Source organism: Hakea prostrata, chromosome 2, assembly GCF_041222555.1.
Source record: "Hakea prostrata isolate BN-2017 chromosome 2, UWA_Hpros_2, whole genome shotgun sequence".
Taxonomy (NCBI): domain Eukaryota; kingdom Viridiplantae; phylum Streptophyta; class Magnoliopsida; order Proteales; family Proteaceae; genus Hakea; species Hakea prostrata.
This window is the reverse complement of record NC_142601.1, coordinates 59435369-59459370: the sequence shown is the minus strand read 5'-3', so window position 1 is coordinate 59459370 and position 24002 is coordinate 59435369. Positions and strand designations below refer to the sequence as shown.

The window sequence follows — 24002 nt, the reverse complement described above, 5'->3', positions numbered from 1 at the left end:
CGACTCAAGCCCCAACAATGACGACGATGGTGATGATGACGACAACGACAACGACGACGACGATGATGATGATGATGATGATGATGATGGAGGGGATGAGGAGGGTGTTGGACCTCATGATCAGAATTCAGCTAATCAAAAGAACAAACCACCACCACCAGTACATGATAGTCAGGGAGGGGGAGGACGACCACCGAGATCACAGGCAAGAGTCAGTTCACCCATGCAACACAGGATTCAAACTACAGTGGAGCTGTATCTCAAGGAAAAAATGTTTCATCGGCATATTCGAGGAAAGGGAAGGAGAGACAGCACAGATATGGCATGGAGGACACGCCATCATATGGGTCTTACCCTCCAAATGATGCAGAGAACTTGGTGGGCTTTATAAGATCAATGAGTATAGATGATTCCAAAGACTCCACCGCCAGAGGATCCAGATGGCATAGGCCTGTAGAGTCCTCATATGATACTGCTGTTGAGAGTATGTTCTACTTGGTTGACTTATAGAGCTTATGGTTATGGACCTTATGGTATCCTTCCTGGCTATCAGACTCTGAGTCAACCACCGGTGGAGCCTTATGGTCATGGACCTTATGGTGTCCCTCCCATTGTCACCTATTGGAGTCAGCCACTGAAACCAGAATTGAGTAGACTTGTAATTGGTAATATTTTCGGTTCTTCTCAAATATATTATATACTTGAATGTTACCTTTTTAAGTTTTTTGGTAAACTAGTAGTTCCATAGTTTTTATTATGCTTGAAATAAGAAGTATGCAAGAATCCATATCATTTTGAGTCCATATGAGGCTCGAAATTGAAGTTCGAAACTTCAGTAAAAAAACCACAAGTTTTGACCAAAACTTGAAAATTTTGACTTTTTCTTGGGTCGAAATTTGAGTTTCGACCGAAATTCTTTCCTTGAATACAGTAGTATTAGGAGTTCTATTCATAAGGGTGTCTGTTAGGATGTTTTATTCTAATAGTCCCACATCAGGAATATTCGTTTCTTCCTTTGCATATTACTACTATAAATAAAGGCTTGCTATGTTACATTGACATAAGTAAGGATTCATTCAATTACTTAAACAGTATCTTTTTCTAGAAAGTACATATATGTTTGAAGAAAGGCAATAATATATAGCAAAGGGGGAAAGAGAACTAAAGAATCAATTAAATCCAATATCATGTGGATCCTAAATTCCTAATTCCTTAAAGTGATAAGAATTATAAATAAAAGGAAACATGCAGGAGCATTTGAATTTGAGGATTTCCAGATATAGAAACAACAACAACAACAACAACAACAACAATAAGCCTTGTCCCAACTAAATGGGGTCGGCTAATTTCCAAATATAGAAACAAATGTGAGAAATAAGAGTAATGATAGGTACCATACCCAACATAAAGGGGAGGGGGGAAAAAAAACAAAAAAGTGAGGTTGACAAACCTTGCAATGTCAGATTTTTTTTTTTTTTATTTTTTTCGATTTTTGTCCTCTTTGTAGTGTTTAACTAGAAGGGCGGGCCTGGCGCAATGGTGGAGTCTCTCCATTGTGCGCTAGAGATCGCGGGTTCGAATCAGCCTCTCTGCAAAAAGCAAGGGTAAGACTGCCTAGAAAGTCCCTTCCCCAGACCCCACAGTGTGGGAGCTTCGACACTGGGTACGCCCTTTTTGTAGTGTTTAACTCATTTTTTGGTACTGATGGTGTTTAACTCATTAACAAATCATGGAAGAGAGAACAATTCCAGAGCAAGAGATGGGACAGTTTATCATTTTGGTAAGTTAGAGAAAAATTAGGAGATAGAACTCCATCTCTTTTGCACACAATTTTGATCAAATATCATAAAATTATGAGAAAATATGTTTTTACCCTTAATTTTGTACCATTAAAACACATGCTAATTAAAGTCTCCCTCATAAATAATATTAAACTCTTTATCTCATTAAATCATAAACAGCTCTCCACCTCATTGTGAATTTTGCATCATTTTGTATTAATTTAAATAGAAATAGGGCCAATAAATCACACCAAATACTTATATTAATGTTTATAAGTCCAATAATCATAATTTAAACTATACCAAAGAGAGCCTTAATTGAAGTATTGTATTTCAGAATTAATTTAGTCTTTTACTAGTTTTATTATTCCTACGTACGTAAGAGTGAGTTAGACTTTGGTTAGGATTTTGTTTTGGATTTTGATTTCAACTAGGGTTGCCTTATATTTCCTTTATATAAATTGTATTAGGATACATTTTCAGATGAAATAGATAGAAGAGTTTTGTTTGTTATTGAGAGAACTCTTTCCTCCTGTTCTATTTCCCCCTTCTTCCCTTCCCTATTCCTCTAATTCTCCGTCCATTACAGCCCACTATTGCAGCCCTATACTAGGCCTGAATCATCACGAGTTTTGATCATAACCTAGCAAGTGATGATACTATGGTCAATTTACATATTATTTATGATAAGGTAGGATAGGCTTTAGTCATATTTGAAGTCCTTTCTTCTTCACATATATACATGGTTGTCAAAGCGTCCGCCTAGGCGCACCTAGGCGGCAAAGCGGTTTTTCAGCCGCCTTATTTTGAACCGCTTAATTGATACCCAATTTGCAAAGGAACTCCAAGGCCTTAAGTGGCATAGAACTTATTTTTTGCTCTGGGGGCAAAGCTTAATTGATGCCCAATCTACAAAGGAACTCCAAGGCCCAAAGTGACATAGAACCTATTTTTTGCTCCGGCAGCGCTGCCCCCCACACCCTCGTGCCCGTCGGCAATAGAATGTGAAGCATTAGCCATATTCAACATCAAGAATCAATGAATCAGTAAATGCCCAGGCGGATGCTTTGACAACCATGGTTAATGAGATGAACTTATGTTTGTGTTCTTTACTTCTTTTTTTGAATAATTTGTCATAATTATGATTCTTGAATACTTTTTTTTATTATTATGAATGTGACTATTGAATATTTGTTTAGCTTATTATAGAAAGTAGTTGTCTTGAAAAGTAGTTTAGAAGTGGTTGTATTAAAAAAAAATTACCCAACCGCTTGGTCGCCTTATTGCCGCCTAGGCGGAGCCCCAATTGCTTTGGTCGCCTTGCTGCCTTGCCAACCATGCAATCATGCATAGATATATATGTTGAAGCAGATCTAACACATACTAAACCTAGGAAAGGGCGAGGGCCTTTCATCCTTTGAGTCCAAGAGCTATTGAACCCATTTAACGGGCCTAGAGCCCTAGAATGGGGTCCCAAGGGATGCATAACAATATGGTAGTATTTACTTAGCTTCATTATAGTTTCTTTGTCCTTTGGTGAGTGTTTCACTGCCCCTAAAAGGCAGTTGTTTTTGTCTTTTTTGTGCATTGTCATATCCATTCCTAGTTTCTCAAGGAATTAGATTCCTAGTTGGATTCTAACTCTTACATTTGTGAGGACTTTCAGCCCCTTTCCTAGTAAAGTTAGCTTGTAATCCACATATTATTTATACCCCCATAGAAGAAAGAACAAAGGATGATTATTCTCTCTCTGAAATTGCTCTTGCAAACTGGTGCTCCCATTACTTGTGTGGAGACATTCTCAAGGAGAGAACAATCCCCATAGCTGGTGGATCAAACCCATCATTGGTGCTTGGGTGTTTCATGCCCTATCTTGAACAGCTGACTGTGAGCTTGATCTTTTTCCTCTCTTACAAGCCTGCTGCTCTGGTAAGAGAGTAATCCTCATTCCATCTCTTTCACCATTAATTTCTATTTCGAAAGCTGAAATACCGTTCCACCATATTGATCCACCTTTTGCTTCCATCAAATCTGAAATCTGTCCACCATACTGCGCATCCATCTCCAACATTCAATCCATCTTACTGCCATAAAAACTGCCTCCACTAATAACCTCCATGACTTCGTTAGGGTACCAAAACCAGCTATTCAGTATGAGTTCAAAATCCCCCATCCAAATTACACATGGAGATCTTCATTACCACTTCATCCCCTACAGTCCCTCAGAAACTATTTGTTTGATAGAATAAAACTGGGTGGCCACAAAGGGGTGGGGAAAGTGAACTATTTTCCACATACCAAATGGTGAGCTTGTCTGGCGGAGGGGAGTTGGAGAATGAGGAGATAAGATTCCTTAAATTAAGGAGTTTATCTGCTGAGGTGGCAATCACTTTATTCCACCCCATGCCTTAAGAAAATCCTACCTAAAAAGGTGAAACTTCGTGAAAGAAAAAAAAAAAGGGAATTTACCTTTGACTGTTAACCTATATATTCTACTTTTCCCTTAATTTCCCCTACCTCCCTTTTTTTGTCCCATAACCCCACTTTACAAGGGCCCACACATTTAAATGTCCCACACTTTTTTCTCAATCAAGCAAACACGTTTTTAGAAGTTTCAGGTCCAATAAGCCCATTGACCTTGAATCCCAAGAATCATTCAAACAAACCATAAAAGTTAAACCTTACCTAAATCAACCAAAACTTGAATGAGTCATAGATTTCACTTTATCAACCACTATCCTAAAGACACAAGTCATAGATTTCACTTAATCAACACTACCCTAAAGCCACAAGTCCACCTAATTTATAGAACCTGCATCCAATTCATTTCTTTAGTTTTTGGGTCCCCCAGAAAACCCTAATTTATGACCTGATTTCTATTGTAGCTGACCATTAGAATCTTCCCGTGTCAAACCATGTATACCTTACACCAACCCCCTTAATTGATTTCAATTACAGTCATATCCTACCATCCTAAAACCCTAAATCAGACCCCTTGCTAGTTGGTTCAATTTAAAATCCTGGAAGACTGCCCCTTGTTGATCCTATTCAACAGGGTACCCCTACTCTTTTGTTTTCTTCCATGTGACTGCAGTTTATTTCCATTATAACGGTAGTCCCCATGGAAAGCCTAATACGAAGTAGATATAATAGTTCACATGTACAAGCAACCTCCCTTTTTCTGGAAGAGCAACTTGTTGGTGTCTCCCCGTTTTCTTTTTTTTCTCCCTCCAACACCTTGAAGCAATTCAAGGAGAATACAAGTCCAAACAACCATGGGGCCCATGGCACTACAGTGGGGAGGTAGGGGAAACCAAACCCAACCTCACCTAGAACACGCCATCCATGGGTAGAAGGACCTGAAATGCCAAGGTAGAGGTCGTGACCTCAGATGATGCAGTTAAGAATGTTCAAACAGGTCAATCGGGCCTTAGAACACTTTATCCATGGTGGGTCCACTAGACATTAGGCTTCTTATTTTTTAGTTTCATTGATGTAATGAGCTAGGGGCCTAATTTATAAGCCCACAAAAGTGGGATAACCAAGTGCACAGGATTAGAAGTTAAATTCAGTGGTAGAATACTCAATAGCTAGATAGAATTTTGTTTTGATTTTATTTACCTTACTGAATCTTTTACAGTGACTAGCAGTCCTTTCATGAGTCAAATTAGGACTGTTATAAGGTCTCTATATATGTAATGCATCCCCCCATCAATTAGAGATGATCTGATTAAATAATACATTTTTTTTATGAGAGTTTTGGTGCTATCGTGCAATGCATAAGGAATTGCTACCCCAATTCTGATTTCTTCTCTTATCTTCTTCTCTTTTTTCCCCTCAAGAAAATCATCTATCATTTAAGTTGGGGGTGGATTTTTGTGGAGGATTGCCAAAGCCAGAAAGAAAAGATAGTTTAGATCAGTATCCCCTTTCCCAGTACAAGCTTCCCAAGCTTAACTTCTGTGGCAGATCCTTGTAGAAGACTGCCCCATATGAGGTGTTGAGGTCAACTGTTCCAACATAAGAACCAGCAACTAGAGTTCTCAACTCCAACGGGGGCCTGATTTCCTGCCTAAGAAGCTAGCTTCCCAATTCAAAAACTTGCTTGGGAAACATGCAGCAGAGGCTGTCTCATTGCCAAGAAAGGAGTGAGGTTCCAAACCTTAGCACCACTGGAGTTCTGAACTCCGGCTCACAGTCTCACCAGGCAAAGAAGGCAGCAGGCAACATTAAAAGCTTTACGAGCACTTCAATTCCAATAATTCAAGTCTAAATTTCTACTCCTCGACAATATAGAGGCTTTAATCACCCGGAATTAGGCCATATTCCTATTAGGAATGGCCAAGCCAACTAAAAATATAGAACTAATCAATCTTAAAATAGGACATTAAAACTTAAATTGACCCAAAATTTTCTAACTAAGATATGTGACTTTTAAGTTTTAATTGGTCACAATACCTCTAAGTATCAACTAATTTTGTACTCGGCCTAGATACTCAATTTTTAGGCCCATTACCAGGTAAACGTTAAGACCAAGGGCCTAATACCTATATCTATCAACCCTAGGTTGTTTTCCAGGCAAAATAGTGTAATTAAGGGCTGAAATCTGCATCACAAAGTGAAAGGGCACATAAAGTTGTTGCTATCATAAAGAACTGAACCAGGTTAATTACAATGATACCACCAAATAAATAAGAGAATGTATTAACAATCAAACCACATTTCCAGTTGATACCACCCACCGATGATATCAGAACAAAAGGGGCAACATGAATAATGATGTAACCAAGGAGGATGGCATTTGTTATGGTATAATATCTTCACTCTCAGTAACACCTTTACGGTTTTGGAAATGGGATGGGGAGGTTTTTATGGGCGTTGGCAATCTCTAATTAAGTTGATTTTTTGTTGTCTAAGGTGTAGGGAAAGTTGGGGTAACAAAAGCCTAGATGTGTTGAGAAGGAAAAAGAGTTAGGTTATAACAAATCAGAAGGGGACTGGGATAGGGTTCAAAACTGAGGGAACGGGGCTATGGGAAGCTTGCAGCTAGAGTCGGGAGGTTTCCTTGCTCACCTTTTCTTTCTTCTTTTCTATCTTTCTTTACTTCTTTCATCTATTTTCTTTCTTATTTTCTTCTTTTCTTGGTTTCACAAGACTTGGGTATGCAGTTTCTTGGTTTCAAAGGCGTGGGAGGGGGTGGTACTGCCTGTCAAAGGGTTTAGGTGGTCTAAAAAGGCTGAATTAGTTTGAGTTCTAGGACTGAGAGTAGGGACAGCAAGGTTCTTGATGGTTTCTTGATCTGAAACTGCAGAAAATAGCTGCAGCAGGGTAGACGGAGATGAGGGAAAAGAAAAGGGTTAGCGCTGGGGTTGGGGAGGAGTTTTAACTTACTGCCTTGTAGGTTCTTGATGAGGAAGAGGGCTGGAATTACTTACTGGAGTGAACAAGGCAGATCGCAAGCTTCAAGAGAGCTTCTTTAGGCAACCAAGGGCACTCCTCAAAAAGACCCCACTCGATACCTCCTCGGCTGTAAATTCAGTATTCATTCATTGATCAAAACTGATTGTTACAGCAGTGGCATATGAATTTATAGCCTTTTCAAAGATTCCAAATAAGGCTTTACCTAGGAGACCCAAACTAGACTGATTTTGGACTCCTAATCAGATTAGATTAGACAACTGCAACTGAAAATAAAAAATTAGTTGGGATTCTGTAACTAATTAAGAACCCAACTAATAACATAAAATAAAATTTAAAATAAATAAAAAAAATAAAAAAAATAAAAAAAAGACAAAATATCCCTTAGGCGCGTTTGTGCGGAAAAAGGTGGGGGGGAAGGGGTGGGAAAATCGAAAATGTGAAATCTCTTTTCCTTTAAACCAAATGGTAGGTGTTGGGCTGGGGGGGAGGGGAGACAAGGTCCGATTCAAGGACCGCCGGGGCCACTTCCCCCCCTGCTTTTAACCCCACATATTTGGGGGTTGGGGGTTGGGAAGAAAAAGTGGGACCCCCGTCTTTCCACACCCTTTCCTCCTTTTCCCCCTCCCCCCCTGTGGGCCCCTGTTTTTTTCCCCCTTTTTCCCCCCCCCTTTGCCGCGCCTTGGGGTTGCGCATGCGCTAGGCCCTCTTGCGGCTCTTGTTGGAGTCCCTTTTGTTGCTTACATCAAATAGTGTTTAGAAATCCCAAGGAACTTCAAGACACAATATGAACATAAAGATACGGAAATAGAATTTGTAATATTCACCTTTTCCAATTCTTATAAGCTTTCTCAAACCATGTGCATACCTCCTTACCCGTGGCCGATGTCCTTCAAGGTTAAGCCTTCACAGTAAACAGAATAAGAGAAGTTCTAGCAATCAACTAGAGGTCAGATGCTAAACTTTCTAGAGGAAAAAAAAATAGCTTACTTCCATCTAGTTAATCTTAAGAAGGAAAGCCAGCAATTACATATTGGTAATGGCAGATCACAACAAAGAACCAAAAACCAGCATTCTTAATAGTAAAAATTTCTTCAACCTGATCAAATCCGTCACAACCATCCACACATAACTTATCATTTATCATTTCTCTATGTTGGTCAACTATTTGGAATCAATATTCAGATCAGTGGCAAATGTTCAACAAAATTAGTTTAAACAAGGGTAAAGGACTCCTTTTCTGTAGTTTGAACTGTCAAAGCAGTCAATTAAAACCACCCCTTCATAGCACCATATTCACCCATATGGTTGGAAGACTAATCTCAAGAAAATACTGCCATTGGCCCCCAGCAATGCCTAGGAAAGCACTACAGTTTATAGTCCAGGCCATAATCCAAAGTCCAAATAAGTGTCTTCTGAAAACATTGTGCACGTTTTTTGGATAGATAGAAAAATTAGTTCATGGAGGTCAAACATAAAACCATAGGAGAGTGATAATAATATTGCCTAAAAAAAACTGCATATAATTTATAATACGAGGGCCTTTGGCAGCAATTGGTCACCTTGGCCCAAGACCAACCTAGGCAACACTTTTGAGGCACCTTGATAACCATAAATATCATGATCTTCCTGCAGAAACAAGTTCAATGATATATGCACATTCCATCTGAGACACAAATAAGATACATACTCATTTTCCAAGCCTAGTTTCAGTCTTGTGCCAGCTCTCCTTGAAAGCTCATACTCAGCCTGATGATACAGTAAAATGAAAGTAAGATCTAACAGAGAAAGAAAGCATATTACAGGTTAAAAGGGTACAAATTCAGTATCATTAATTTCCACATCAAACCAACAATTATCTAAATGCGATGCAACTAGAAACAGAACTTTGTATTATGGCTTTAAAAAAAATCAAATCATCAAGAATATCTTGGTTTTACACTATTCTAGCTCAATCTTTCTTACGTATTGCTTTGCCTGATCAAATGCTTCCACCCATCTCCGAGCTTCTCCAGCTGTAGCACAAGCAATCTTGCAAAAAAATGAATATACATCAAGTGAAAATTTGAAGCAGATAAACAAGAACCCATTTCTCTTATGAAAGGAAAAAAGGTCTCAAACCCAATCACAGGATGCAAATTGTTAATTCTGTGCCATGATCGCCATGCAAGAGTGCAGAAATATTGCAAGAAAAATATTTCATGTCATACAGCATTTCAGAATCATTATTTTATTGAAAACAAAATTTAAATTTAACAACCCATTTCAGTTGTTACTTCATACATACATTCTACCCTTCACCAACTTAACATAATCCCCGTCATGAACCCTAACCCTAACCTTAACCTTGAAGTCAGCCCCATGCCCTATTCTGAGCTATTCAAACTTCGCTGGTTCGTAAAAGATCCTGTGAAGTTGGCTCTTTTTTTATCCTTTCAACCTAGGGCTACATCACGACGTGTGGGATCTTGACTCTTGATGAATAATCCAGTCTTTCAGAACACTATTACTTGAAGTATCTTCCATTTAATATGCTGCAGAAATAACTTTCGAATCTCTTTTAATGTCCTTTCTTATTGTCAACTGTTTGTGGATTCTAAAGGCAAGGATATGATGGCATTTTCAGTGTGAAGTGGTGACCAAGTCAAGGCGTGATAAGCACAAAAGTTGGCATTCCCATTCGTTTCCTATTGGTGTTTTTGTTCTTTATTTATTGCTCAATAGTTGGAATGTAATTCGATAAGGATTTTCAAGAATCTCACCTATTTTGGGAAACTCTAGAAGAGTATGTAACTATCTATATAAAGACACTAGTGTGAATGATAGGAGGCACGGACTCTCATTGAGCCACCTCTTATTTCTCTCCCCTCTCTTCTCTCTTCTCTCTCCTCTCTTGCCATCATCTTCCTTCGTTGCCTCTTCTTTTCTGGACCAGCAAGGTCGTCATGCCTTGTAAAACCTGTATTTGTCACACTTATTATACTTTCCTGTCTTCACTTCTTATAGATCTGAAACAGTTAAGAGTTATCTAGTCTTCCTTTCCATTACATTAGCTATCTTATAAATAGTTTTTTCCACTTACTTTGTGCCAGATTGCTATATTTCTCACCCTTGTTCCCAGAATTTTCTTTGCTTCGTTCTAAAAACTTTATACTTTGTAGATCTCCTACGTCTAGAGTGCCTTTTTTTATTTTTTGGATGAATACATCATATGTCCATTGTATGCCTTAAAACTAGCCCTTTTAATCTTAATTAACAGCTGTTTGAACCTTATCATCCCACGACAAGGTCTATCTAGGAAAGTGATGTTTTCCTCTTAATTTTCCTAAGACGTCTTCAGTGACCTTCATAATAGAGGTAGTCATCCCATTTTGCATCATACTAGAGTCTCCCTTAAAGTCTCACCTTCCTTGTTTAACCATATTCATCCACTGCCCCTCCCTCCATTCTTTTTCTTTGTTGCTTATAGGGTTTCCTTATTGCAGGGATCGAATCTTCCCTTGAAAGGGGGGAGATAGAATTTCTGCGCACACCAAGAATTAAAATCCCAAACAAAGAACATAAGCAAAATGAAGAACAGAGGGAAGACAAACAGCAAGCATGAAATAGCAACCATGTTCAACAAGTTGATTTCACATAGCTGAAGATCTTCTATACTCCATACGGTTCTCTGATTTGAGGGAAATTTTCAGATTTCAAGCTTTCTGAATGACAGGTTATCTGACCAATGGATCAACTTGAGATTTCATTGTTCCCTTCGTATGAGGATTAAAAGAATCAGATCTCATTCTCCGATCTGAATAATATATTTAGATGATTCTTTTGGAAACATTGACTGTTAAAAGCGGGTAAGGCATTGTAACCATGGAATCATTGATTCCAATCAAGCCAGAATTTTATTGATCTTGGCAGCAAATGAAGATGGCTATCAACATGATATGCAGAAAACTTTCAGTCGCTCATATCCATGGAAGGCATCCGCAAAGTGGAAGGTCTGAAGAAGAAGAGCAAGAAGATTACAGATTGGCAGGCAACATCATCTAAATTCCCATTCCCTGTTCCTTCCACCAGTTGAGGGGTCTCAAGTACAAGCCAGTTACTCCACGCCTTACATTGACGTTTAACTTTCCAGATTACTGTTGTTCTCTTTCAAGAGAATCTACCAGCCTTATCACTTACATCGACATCAGTCAATTTCTTCCTAATTTAAAAAGAAAAAAACAAGATGGTTAAGTATGATTCAAACAGAGTTCAATTCATATGGCACAAATCCAAGAGCAGATCTAGAAATTGCAGAAATATTCTCATGTTTTCTGTCGTTTTGTGAATCTTCTGCCATTTTCCTTTTTTAATTCTCAATAGTCAACTCTGGGGATGATGTTAGTTGATGGATGACTCTAGGAATTAGTTTGCCGCAACTTTTTTTTGGATTTATTTAAAAAGATCTGTATGACATGTTTCTGTTACTTTGGTGGTATTCGTAAAATTCCACACCTACCAGAAAGAAAACCCCAAAGAAAGACAAGGGGAAATATAAGAAGTAATTCTCTCACAAACCCATCCATAAAATTATCTTCCATCTACTCTGTTATCCATGAGTTTAAAGCTTATCACAAAAGTAATCTTCCAAAGATCTCCCTTCCATTTTTATCTGGGTGGGTTCTCTTGTAGGTTTCTAGGGTGGGGGTTGTTGGATTTTAAGGAACATTTCCTTTTTCTTCAACTGTTCAGTTTTCTTCCATATGAGATTGATCACTGTGGAAAGAAGGCTAGCTTGGTCATTTAGGTAATAATAATATTTTAGGGATATTTTTGTCTTTTAAGTAATTTTAAGAATTAAGGGGTGTTTTAGTCTTTTAACAATGTCAACAGTAAAATCATCATTTGACACCACTTAACAATAAAATTTGACGGTAGGGAGGCTATTGTCAAGTTTTTCAAGTAAGCGGATAAGCATTTGTAACATGTCAACTACAAGGGGAGGTACTTTTCAGTTGCCAACAACAATAACAAGCCTTCTCCTAACTAAATGGGGTCGGCTACATGGATTTTTGCCTTCCAAACAGCTCTGTTTAGGGCCATGCTAGATATAAGCTAGCTATGCATATCCTTTCTTCCCACTTCTTAAGGTTATTTTTTATCTGACCCTAGCTCTTCTAATTCATTTAATGCTTGATTATATCACTTCTCTATATAGGGGCATTTACAGGCCTCCATTGAACGTCATTGTGCCGCCTCAAATGACTCTCTAGTAGCTTATCACTTATTGGAGCTACTCCCAAACTAGCTCTAATATGATCATTCCTTATTTCATCCTTCCTAGTCTTGCCACTCATCCATCTTAGCATACTCATTTATGTCACACTGAGTTTATCTATATGATGCTTTTTAAAAGCCCAACATTGTGCACCATACATCATAGATGATCAAACGACGATCCTATAGGATTTTCCTTTGAGCTTTAAAGGAATATGTCGATTCACACTAGACCCCGGACACACCTCTCCACTTCATCCATCCTATTTGAAGTCTTTAGGAAACATCATTTATTTTACCATCATCCCCAACAGAAAAAAGGTTTTATACTACTTAATTTCCAACAAAAAATGCAAAAGTAATATAATAATAAATAAGACAAACAGATGTATCTATGTGTCACTTACTTCTCCTTTTTTTGCCTCTTCCAGCCGGTTGTAAAATCTTAGAACATAAAAATCCTATGCAAAAAATCAGCTCATCATTAGCACCTCTAAACATACATAATATGATCAACACTTGAAAAAAAGAATTGTAGACGAACGAAATCACAAAACCATTGCATTCAAGGACAAACCAAATCTTAAAAGAGTAAATAGAAGTGAAATACTTAATGAGAGGAAGACCTCACAGAATGATTATTCTAGATATCTAAGCTCAGTCATAAAGGAAGGAGGCTAGAGGATGATGTCACACAGAATTAAAATATGATAAATGAAGTAGAGAGGTGTGTTCAAACTTCGAAGTGTAGTATGATTCACAGGTGCAATGAAGGATCTACAATCTATAAAGCAGAATGATAAAACCAGGATTGGAAATCATAGGGCACCACAAAGTTTGAGCCCCAAAACAGAACCCAAGAGGTGCACCTATAGGTTGGCCGAACCATATGAGGGGCAAAAGTGGTATTTTACCACCCCTTTGGAGTCCAAAAGGGTCCAATTAAGTCCAGAATAATTTAGGATCCAATATCTACATCTTGTTTTTCGATTGGACATGGTTAAGAGTCCTTATCTAAGTACGAATGATGTGAACATAAATTCTCTCCTTGGCCCAAAACCCTAAGTTTCACACCTACAAGGAAGATTCCCAAAACTAGCCAAACCATAGGGGGGCATTTTTGTGCTTATTCCTCCCTTAGACTAATTTTAGCATGTGTCTTTAGTTAATTAAGTTTTAACTAAGTATGTAAGTCTTCTTCTTTTTTCTTTTTTTTCTTTTTTCTTTCTTTTCCAGCATAGGTCAATTAGAGTCATTAGTTAAATAGAATCCAGCATGTGTAAATGAGTCCATTAGATCCATTATTATTTATTTGGTCGGTTGTGATTCAATGTAATGGGATCCTAATCTATAAAGGAGTCCCTTAAGTTTAGAGTCTTTTAGTAGGCGACAAATACGCATACTCTTTTTTTGTAATCTTACGTTTGATTATTTGAATAGGAATATTGAGTTTGAGGACCGTGGTTCCTGTTTAAAGGGGCCATGGAAGATTTTAAGTAAAGCTTTCTTCTTCACTATGATTAGCAACTCTGTCTAGCATTCTTCTTCAGAAATATTGGCTAGCTCTCAAGTCAATCCAAGCAAGTATAGCAACCCCCACCCCTTACCTCCAATCGCAACCAACCCCACCCCTTCCCCATCCCTACGCGACCCTAATCTCCCCTCCCCTTTGCTGCCATACTCTGACAGCACCATTCCCCAAGCCCACAACACCCAAGCCCCTCCCCCCACCCCCTACAATCTACCCTAGATCTTCACTCCCCACCCCAACCCTCTCAGCCCTCTCTCTCTGTCCTTCCCTATTGCAGAAGCAGCACCCCTCCCCCCATTAGATCCATAATCCCCACCCCCTTACCTTCCCTTTCCCTCCTAGCTGGATCGCATATCACCCCTCATCTCAGCCCTTAATTCCATCTAAAGCCTATAACCCTAAGACTTCTAAATTTCCTACACTTCATCTTCTTCAATGAAATTCTGCAATTCATACCCCTAGACCTGAACCTTGGTTCAACATAAACCTTCAACCACACTCCCAACCCACTTAGGATTAGCATCTTCTATACCTACTCTACTTCCCCTTCCAAATCCTACCCCTAGTTGACTTCTTCCCTAAGTGATGGGAACCAGGTTGACCCTCCCATAATTACGCCCAAAACCCAGACTCAAAAAAGCCCATTCAAAGCAGGCCGAATTCTACCAAGGGCATTTTGGTCATTTTCCCAGCCATTTTAGGGCTCAATATGGGTCTAGCTGGAATCCCCTTGATCCAAGGGTTACAGATTTATTTTTATTTTTTATTTATGTTAGTTGTTTGAGAGTTATAGTCCATTTTAATTCTTGAGTTGTGTTTGACTTGGTCATAGTTGTGGATAAGGTAAAGACTCTTTTTCCAAAAGAGTTATTATCTTTTAGGAATTTGTTCTTGATTTCTCTTTTATGATAAAGTCTAATTCAAGGAATCCATGCAATGAGGAAGGATCTTAATCTATAAAGGAACCCCACCTAAGAGTCCAAGTCCTTAAGTACTTAGATTCCAATCTAAGGTGTTCAGTCAGTACTTCGATCCTTATCAATTAGGGATTCCCAATTTGAGTCCAACTCTGTTCAAAGGGCTATAAATAGCAAAGTACTAGATGTAGATTTTCAATTTGATGATTAATAAAGTTGATTGTGTTTGAGGATCAGGGTCTCCTAGTTGGGTAGGCCCTATTTGAGTAAAACTGTTCAAGTTTCCACATCTTCTTCTTCAATCCAGCAGCTTACAAGTGATCATCAAGCACCCTTCAAGCAAACACAGAATCCCAAGTAAGTCCAAAGATCTTCCCCCACCCTCCTCCATACTGCACAACCTTCCCCATTCCCCTGCCCCTTCTGCCGCATCAATCCAGCAGCACCCCTAGGCCCCACGAAGCCCCCAGCCTCTCCCCTCCCCCCCCCCCAAAAAATCCTATTAAGCCCTTCCCCCACCCTACAACCGTAGGCTTCCCCCACCCCCTTCTCCTTCCCTGCAATACGGCATACCTCTCCCCTGAGTAAACCCTTGGTTCCCATCCCCTTACCCTCCCTTCTCCCCACATTAGGATCACAATTCCCTTCTAGCCCTAACCCTACCTTCAATTCTCCAATTAAGCTCAATTTCCTTAGTCTAACAAACTCAGCTTATATTCTTCTTCCTGGGAAATTCTGCAGAATTTTAAAACCCTGATTTCTGAACCTGTTCACACCTCTGACCTTACCTAATAGCTCTGTACCAGCAGAACATCAACATCTACTGGTCTGAAATTGCAGGACAGCAAGGTTGCTTCCATTCCCTAACCCTAGCCAAACCCTTTACAAAACCTAATTTGGCTTTTATTTGAATTTCCAGATCTGAATCACCAATTACAGCAGGATTTTTAGAGCCTTGGGATACCCTAAACCTCCAGATTCAGCCTTCCTATTTGCTGGATTTCCTAGGCAAACCTAAATCTAGGGGAAATACTTCAATACCCTTAGCCCTAGATCCCGGTTTATATCATTAAGAGTTCCATTCCAAGTAGGAAACCTCCAGCTAAACCTAAAACCATTAGGATTAAAAGTGAAATTATAAAATAACAATAACAGCCCCATTCCTAAGCTAACCGAAACTCTACGACCCTTTTCTAAACCCTAACTTCTAAATCCAGATCTGAAACTATCCTTAGAGCAAGGTTTTTCAAGTTAATCAGCCCCTTAAACCCTAAGCCTAGCCGAATTCTCCTAAGCCTTTACCCAACCCTTGTCAACCATAAAACCATCCCAAACATCCCATAATATTAGATTTATTTGCTGGAAGATTCTGGCAGCCCTATATTTTAGGGAATTCATCAAAAAACTCTAACCCTAAATTGGCGTTTCACATCAAGGAATCTAAGCTGGAATCCAATTTCAAGTGGGATTCCTATTTAGAGTTGATTTACAGGTTGTATTTGTTTAGGAACTCTTACTTAAGAGTCATTTTCTATCTTAGAAATTTAAGCCTAGTTGTAATAGGGAATTCTAATCCAAATTGGATTCCCTAAGTTGAGTCCAAGTTGGTTCCCTAAGTTGAGTTCAAGTTGGTTTTCTTTATTGAGTCCTAGTTATTTTCCTTCAATGTACTATGGCTATAAACAGAGCCACCACCCCATGTAATAAGACAGTTTTTTATGAATCAAAAAAAGAAGAGCATTGAGGTGGACTTGGGAGTAGTGGGAGAGAGCCCATGACCTGGGTTTTGGAAGTTTTCATATTTCTGCAATTTCAAATATTGCTTCTTCTTCCCTAAACCTGCCACAGCCATTGAAGCTTCTGAATTTTCTGCAAATCTTTAAGAGACTTCATCAATTAAGTGTAGACCTTCCCCAAGCCTTCTACATCCTTTCCTACCCTATCCGCTCCCTAACCCCAGCCATGCACAAGCCATCCCTCCCATCTAAAACCCCAGATACCCAACCCCTCTCACCTCCTCCTTCCCCTTATAGGATTGGACCCCTCCCTCAACCTTATTCCTACCTTTAATTCCATTATGAGACTTACACTCCATTAGTTTAGAAACTTCCTGCAGTTCATCTTCTTCCTCTAGAAACCCTAACCCTACAACAAAAACAACAATAAGCCTTGTCCCAACTAAATGAGGTCAGCTTCTAGAAACCCTAACCCTAGTTTCACTAAAACTCTCATAACTCCCAACCCTAAACCCTTTTAGGTTTACCTTCATAACTCCCCTACCCCCCCCCCCCCACAACAACAACAAAAATACATTGTCCAACACCTTAAGAGTTCTAATCCAACAAGGAGACCTATTTTCAAAACCCTAACCTCTTAGGATTAATTTTGAATTTACAGAACAAGAAAATAAGAATTAAATCTAATCTAATTGAACCCATCAACCACCCCATACTTAACCCTAGAAACCCTAAGAACATACAAACCCTAACTTTGAAAATTACGCACTTAAAGTATTTAAAACAGAATATTTCCCCCAATTTCCAGATGAGACCTCACCTGGAGAACCCTACAAGCGCTTTCCAATTAACCCTAGACTATCCTAATCTTAACCCTAAGACTTGGGCTTCAAATTAGCCTTATCCACAGGGTGTGTTGAGTATAAATAGCTGCTGTCCACTAAGATTTGACCTAGAACAGAAAGATTTTCAACCCTACTGCTGGTTCACTCAAGAGGATCCTGAAGACTGGCCCAGACCCTGGGTAACATCACAGAATGTTGGATAGTAAAGAAACCTCATACAGATAAACTCAGTAGCTAATAGAAGGATGTTCAGAAGACGTGTAGTAAAACTAGAACGTGTAAAGTAGAGAATGAAAAAATTAGAGCCAACATGGGAGTAGCTCCAGTACATTTTAAGCTAAAAGAGAATCATTTGAGTAGCATGGCCATGTACAATGAAGAAAGGCCTTTAGATGCTCAGAGGAGTTATTTCATCCAAATAGAAGGATCTATAAGAGCCAGGGGCAGACCAAAGACAACTGTGGGAGTAGTGAGGAAAGATATGCCTATCTTAGTCCTCGTATCATGTATGGCTTTTGGCTTTGAATAGAGCAGACTGGAGAGTAAGGTTCTTGGTATTTCACCCAATTTTATTGGGAAAAGACTAAGATATTGTTTTTTGCTGTTGTTGTTGACTTGTTGCGTTGTTGAACAATTCATAAATATTTTTGTTGCTCTTGAACTATTTGTACATACTATGATAGAAAAGATGTAGATAACCAACCAAAACTTACCTGCTGATTGATCCTCCTACGCCCTAGTTCCTCCACCATAAGAGTGTGCCCAATGACACCCTTCCTGATTGGTTTCTGGAACAAGAGAGTGAAAAAGGTACTAAATCAGTGAATGCATATGTTAAGAAGAAAGAGGGAAGAGATTGATCTCCAGAACCAGCTCAACATGTTATCAGACAATTAAGAAGAGCAATAGCCATCATAGGCATCCAAATGAGAAACATGTGACATTTGTGACATCGTGAAGGAGTTAATGTTTATGCGCCTTTTTAACTGGTGCATGTGAAAACCCATTTATGCCCAAATTTTTAGGATGAAGGATATATGATTAAAAATGGTACTTTTGCCCTTATCTTTTAAAAATCAAAATGTAGTAAAAGAAAAGAAAATGGTCTTGCACACTGCTGAAAGGCAGCCACACAATATTAACTTTCTAATAAAACATCCATATTAAGGGGACAATTTACATATTCAATACAACAACAATAATAATAAATAAATAACTTGAGCTAGAGTGAGAAACTGCACCAGATTGTGAACTCAATCAAAAAACTCCTTTACATCAAAGCATCTTATTTGAAAAAACACAGCTATATTATTGATGTTATGGGTCTTCCACCCCATAAAAAAATTATGGAATGGCTCTTTTGTTTTAAGATAAAAGCCAATAAAAGGATAATCATCAAGTAAAATCAATATAAAATAGTACAATTTCAATTGAAATTTTCCATGTCACTCTCCTTTTACCAGGAAACAAAACCTAAACTTCCACTTAAATCCCAGAACATTCATGAGTATAGGAATTGTATTTCAGGTGTGCTGTTCCACAACTACCAGAATTCAAACATTAACTTTTACTTTACTCATCTTGAAAAGATCCTTGTCTCTTTTACTTTTCTTTTCTTCTATTTTTTTCTTTTTTTTTTTTTTTTTTTTTTTTTTGGGGCCGGGGGGACTGGGAAGTATCCTTGTCTCACACTTTGCTCACCTAGACTAAATCAAAGCTATAAATCTGCAGGTTAAACAAAATTTGCTCATTCTACCAGATTGACAACTTCAACGCAAAGATATGATAAAAGAATAATAAAAATGAGATTAATTGATTTCTTATCCTCACATGAGACAAAACCGGAGGTAAAAGGAACCATCTCCACCTGCAAATCTGCAATGCATGGCTTCCAACACAAACCCTTGGTTTAATATAACTTTTGATTTACATATAGTTCCGTAAGGATATACCCCCTCAATAGTAACACAGAACTTATTAACTTTTGATTGCCATGTTCTAATTACATATTAAACAAAACATAACCCACAGAATCTACCCAAGGGACATCTCCTGATTCATTTTCCTAATACCCAAAAGCCTTGCTACAAGTAAAACCATTTGGATTTACAAAGAAAAAAAGGAGATTACTGTCCCTTGAATGTAAAAAGGACAAGGAGGTGTTTGGAGCTTAGAGTTTCCTCTCCTCAATATCTCTTCGCATTGTTTCACCAGTACCACTGCATAAATATGCAGGAGTATGTGACTTATCACTTTTCATGTGGAAAGGTCTGCAGCTTGATGGGGATTACAAGAATCCAAACCAAACATGAGCGACTATCATGTATTTAACAATCAACCATAAGCCACAAGTCCCATTGTGTCTTAAGGAGACACTGGAAAATCTTAATGATGTTAAACTCTTCCTTCTAAGTCCATTTTCCCAGCTTTGTTATCAAAGCACCACCATGCTGTTTCATGGCAACCAAAAAAATCCAAATTTTATTCTCTAGGCAATATTTATGCCATATTGACGACTTATGGACTAAGCAGTCACTTTTTTCAACCTTTTCTTTTTTTCTTTTTCTCCTTTTTTTCTTTTTTTTTCTTTTTTTGGGGGGGCGCAGGGGGAGGGTGTTAAATGGTCATAATTTATTCCATAACTCAACATATTGTTGCCTGTGTACTTTCATCTGTAGAATGTAGGGTCTACATACAATGCACTTATTGACATCACAGAGGTAAGTAAAATTACTACTTTCAATTTCATATTTAAATAAATCATAAGCATATGTTATTATGCTATGTTGCTATCAAATTATGATGGGTTTGTTATTATTTTTCAATGATAAGCTTGCATTGTTATGACTTACAATATTTGTTCAGCTTATATGTTGAATTATATAAGCTATTGGTGCCACACAAAATAGTCGTATTAAAAAAAAAAATGCACACTAAAACACTTTGTTCACTATGGCAATGCCTAGCAGCTGCCTAATCACCAAGGCACTTAAGAATGCCACCAAATGCCTTGGTCGCCTTGCCGCTTGATAACTACGTTTCCCAGACCTTCACTGGATTTTTCTTAAAATCCATTTACTGATTCTTAGAATTTTCTTTTTCACGTTGATTTCTGTCTGTTCTCTTCTGCTCTCACCTTGAAAACTAAAATGAAGTAAACAAAAAAAAAATCAAGAAGGTGGATATTATCAGAATAATACTGATGCAAGACAGGCTCGCATTTTAAAAAAATCTGGACCTGAACTACAATAAAATAGGGAGTGGGAACAAGTCAGTATTGATTAAGGTTTGAGAACTAAGAAAATGAAGACGGAAAGCTATGGTTTTGGACTGTGAATAGTACCTTGAACCGTAACACTTGCACGAAAGGGGGAATAGAAAAAGACAGCAGTAATGCTAATTTAAAAAATAAAAAAAGATCAATTTGTTAGGGAGATAAAAGAGAGGGACCTTCACTTGGCAAACACTTTAAATAAATTTCTTTAATTCAACTCTATTTGGTTGGGGTTGATTCCACAATTATCAGGGATTTAAAGGGGCTTAATCTCCTAAAATCTAAGACTCTTCGGCATCCAGACTAACTAAACTAACAAGACTCAAAAGACATAACTAATTAGAATTTCTGAAGACTAAGTCTTCTTAAAAATTTTGGCCCCATACAACTGATGACAGTATGACTCTCTAACGACTACACTAAAGCCAAGTAAGCTAAATCCTCCAGACCCTCACTTTTGGGTTTCATAACTAAGTCCATCATAAATAAAAACCAAACAGCAATAAGGAAATATTTAATAAATATCAAAATTGAAAGAATCCTAGGACTTGTTTTGAATACTTAAACCAAGAAGATGTTTTTATTTCTAGATACCAGTTTTTAAAGAAACCAACCATGGAATTTGACACTCAAATTAGCACAAGACTAGATATTGGCTTTTGCCCTTAAGGACATCCCTGGTAGCACAAAGGCCAGACGTTCCTCTCGTGCTCTACAACCATCAACATGTTCACTACTGAGTTTGCGAAATAATCACTTCTCTTTAGGAAACTTTCACACAACTGCCGATGGGAAAGGACAGCCATTATAAGGTTATGTCAACCAAGAGGAATAGAACATCTCATATTGGACCTATGTTGGAATTTTAAGTCGCAAGTCAAGCTTCGAGATGGACTCGTATGAATGATGCATCAATTAACAAGGTAAAAGAAGCTATCCGAGCTTTTCGCCAAATGAACTCATGTTAATTATTTAATCGAAAGTCTCGAATTCAGGCTAAGGTTCAATTATGAACACTTCGAAGAAGATATTGAGCATATAGCACAATGCTCTGTAGGACCAAAATGATAACTATATCAAATCAGGAGATCGTAGAATCAACAACACCTTTCTGTTTTGGATGGAGAAGATTAATGCAACAGTCTTGGATCATGTATTGGAATTTCAAAATTCAATTGTGAATATCAAAAATAGAAGAAACTAATTCAAAAATAAGAAAAATAAGGAGAGGAGAATGTATCAAATAAAAAGGAACAAAGATGAAGACCTTACAATGCCAGGATTCTCATGAGGATCTCGCTTGTACATCTCAACGTATCGGCCTCTCAGTGACAAAAATCGAAGATGACAAAATTCATGTCCAATGGAATTAACACCAAGATGATAGACCGAACCGAAATACTCGACCGTCTTGTCTTCTGAACCTAAGTCCGATCCTTCCCTGTCCGAGCCTTCGCTGGCCGCCATCTTACTCGACGGCGATGGCGATGGCGAAGGCGTAGACATTTACGTTGTAGCTCTCCTCCGCTCACTCCTCTTTCCTTTCTCCTTCCAACAGTTTTCTCTGTATTTAAAGATAAAACACAGTAAGCTTACGTCTGATTTCCGACAGATTCATCAGAGAACAGAGGGAAGAAGATAGAGAAAGGGATAAAGGTAGAGCTAGTAGCCATTACAGAAGAAAATACTGAACCAGAAAGAAGAAAGTAACAAGCCTTTTATCCCTTTTATGGGTTACGGATCTGAATTGAGACGAGAGTATAACCGATCAGCAACACTGAAACACAAATGAGAAATCTGAGCGGGAACGCGGAAGAAACGCGTCTGAGTTGCGGATGGGTTCGATGCAACAGCAGCGTCGTCGTCGCCCACGTGATCTCGGAAAGCCACATGGCACGTGCGCCCGGCGTCCCACTATCCAGTGCCCATCATGGGCTCTATATGAGTCTGGATCCTCCAACCCCACCACACAAATATGTGGGGCCCACTAGTGAAAAATACTTTCTGAAAATATTTAAAAAATTCAAATTTTCACCTGTAGGGCCCACATGTTTGTGCTCACTCAACAGGGTGAGGATCCGGACTCGCTATCTACATCGTACCTATTATTATTATTCATGTCGACCACCGGTTTGTTGAACCGGATTGTATATAAATGGTGGGATGATTGAGAGATTTATCCCCACAAAAATAAAAAATAAAAAATAAAAAGAATGGATGATGGAGAGTTGGAGGGTGGATCATCTCCCTCGATGGCTTTACAATTAGAAATTATATAGAGCCCATAAATAAAAAAATTTAAAAAATCCATCACCTTAATTCTATGGGTCTCTTTGTAATTTGTGGTAAATAATCGTCAAGGAAGATGATCCGAACTCAAAGAATTTGTGGATGGTCTCACTTCTAAGTGAAAAAATAAATCAAGATAAGCCTTCCAGTGGGCCTTATATAGATTATTGTCAATATATGATGAAGATATGTGATGGAGCACAGACTTTATTTTGACAACATAAAAGATTCAAGTTTTGACGTATGATTCATTCTGAATCCATCCTATGTTTTTAAGTTATGTCAAGTCAGACCGGGTTTGGCTTAGGTGATGGAGCACAGACTTTATTTTGACAACATAAAAGATTCAAGTTTTGACGTATGATTCATTCTGAGTCCATCCTATGTTTTCAAGTTATGTCAAGTCAGACCAGGTTTGGCTGAATTTGGTCACCCCTAAGAACCAGTGCTTGCATGCCAAAGTGGGTTAGGCTGTCCATTAGGTAGAATGCATCAAGCAATAATACAACGAAAAAGAATCCAAGAATATAGTGATGCCGTATAGAATAAGATTAGAATATGAAGAATAAAAAGGAGGGAACAAAGCATACTTTACAGCAAAAAATGGTGATAAAGGACCACCGACCGCCGCTTTATGTGTATTAGAAAACAACTCAAGCACATTAAAAGTATAATACTTTTGGTAATTAACAAAATAAGCATCCAAAATCCAAGAAAAGGGTAATTTTTGTATACACTCACGTTTGATCATTTACCCAAAAAAAAAAAAAAAAAAAAACAAACTGAGGTTTGATGATCTAAGTCATTTTAAACACAAAAACTAAAAATAAAACTTGCATTTGCCTCCTCTATGTTTAAAAAAAGTTCAACAAGAATGTTTAGAGTAAAATACTCTTTTTTTTTTTTTTTTTTTTTTTGTTACAAAACGAGGTCAAAAGACCAAAAAAAACAAAAC

The 24002-nt window shown here is 38.2% G+C and overlaps 1 protein-coding gene across 4 annotated transcripts in view; it reads right to left on the bottom strand.

Annotated features, from left to right (window-relative positions):
• The window catches only part of LOC149025330 (protein ENHANCED DISEASE RESISTANCE 2-like), a 115553-nt gene extending 92855 nt beyond the window's left edge, over positions 1 to 22698 (bottom strand). For 2 of the 4 annotated variants that reach the window (XM_089145553.1, XM_089145555.1), the window contains exons 1-7: positions 22474 to 22698; positions 22031 to 22322; positions 18198 to 18272; positions 12863 to 12916; positions 9165 to 9230; positions 8890 to 8948; positions 8027 to 8103 (exon numbers count right to left, since the gene is read on the bottom strand). In XM_089145553.1, coding sequence (XP_089001679.1) covers positions 8027 to 8103; positions 8890 to 8948; positions 9165 to 9230; positions 12863 to 12916; positions 18198 to 18272; positions 22031 to 22264 — 565 coding nt within the window. In that variant the 5' untranslated portion in view covers positions 22265 to 22322; positions 22474 to 22698. Of the gene's footprint in view, positions 1 to 8026; positions 8104 to 8889; positions 8949 to 9164; positions 9231 to 12862; positions 12917 to 18197; positions 18273 to 22025; positions 22323 to 22434 lie in introns of those variants that run through there. The other 2 variants (XM_089145554.1, XM_089145556.1) reach the window with 2 other exon arrangements.
• Between the last annotated feature and the right edge of the window lie 1304 nt (positions 22699 to 24002).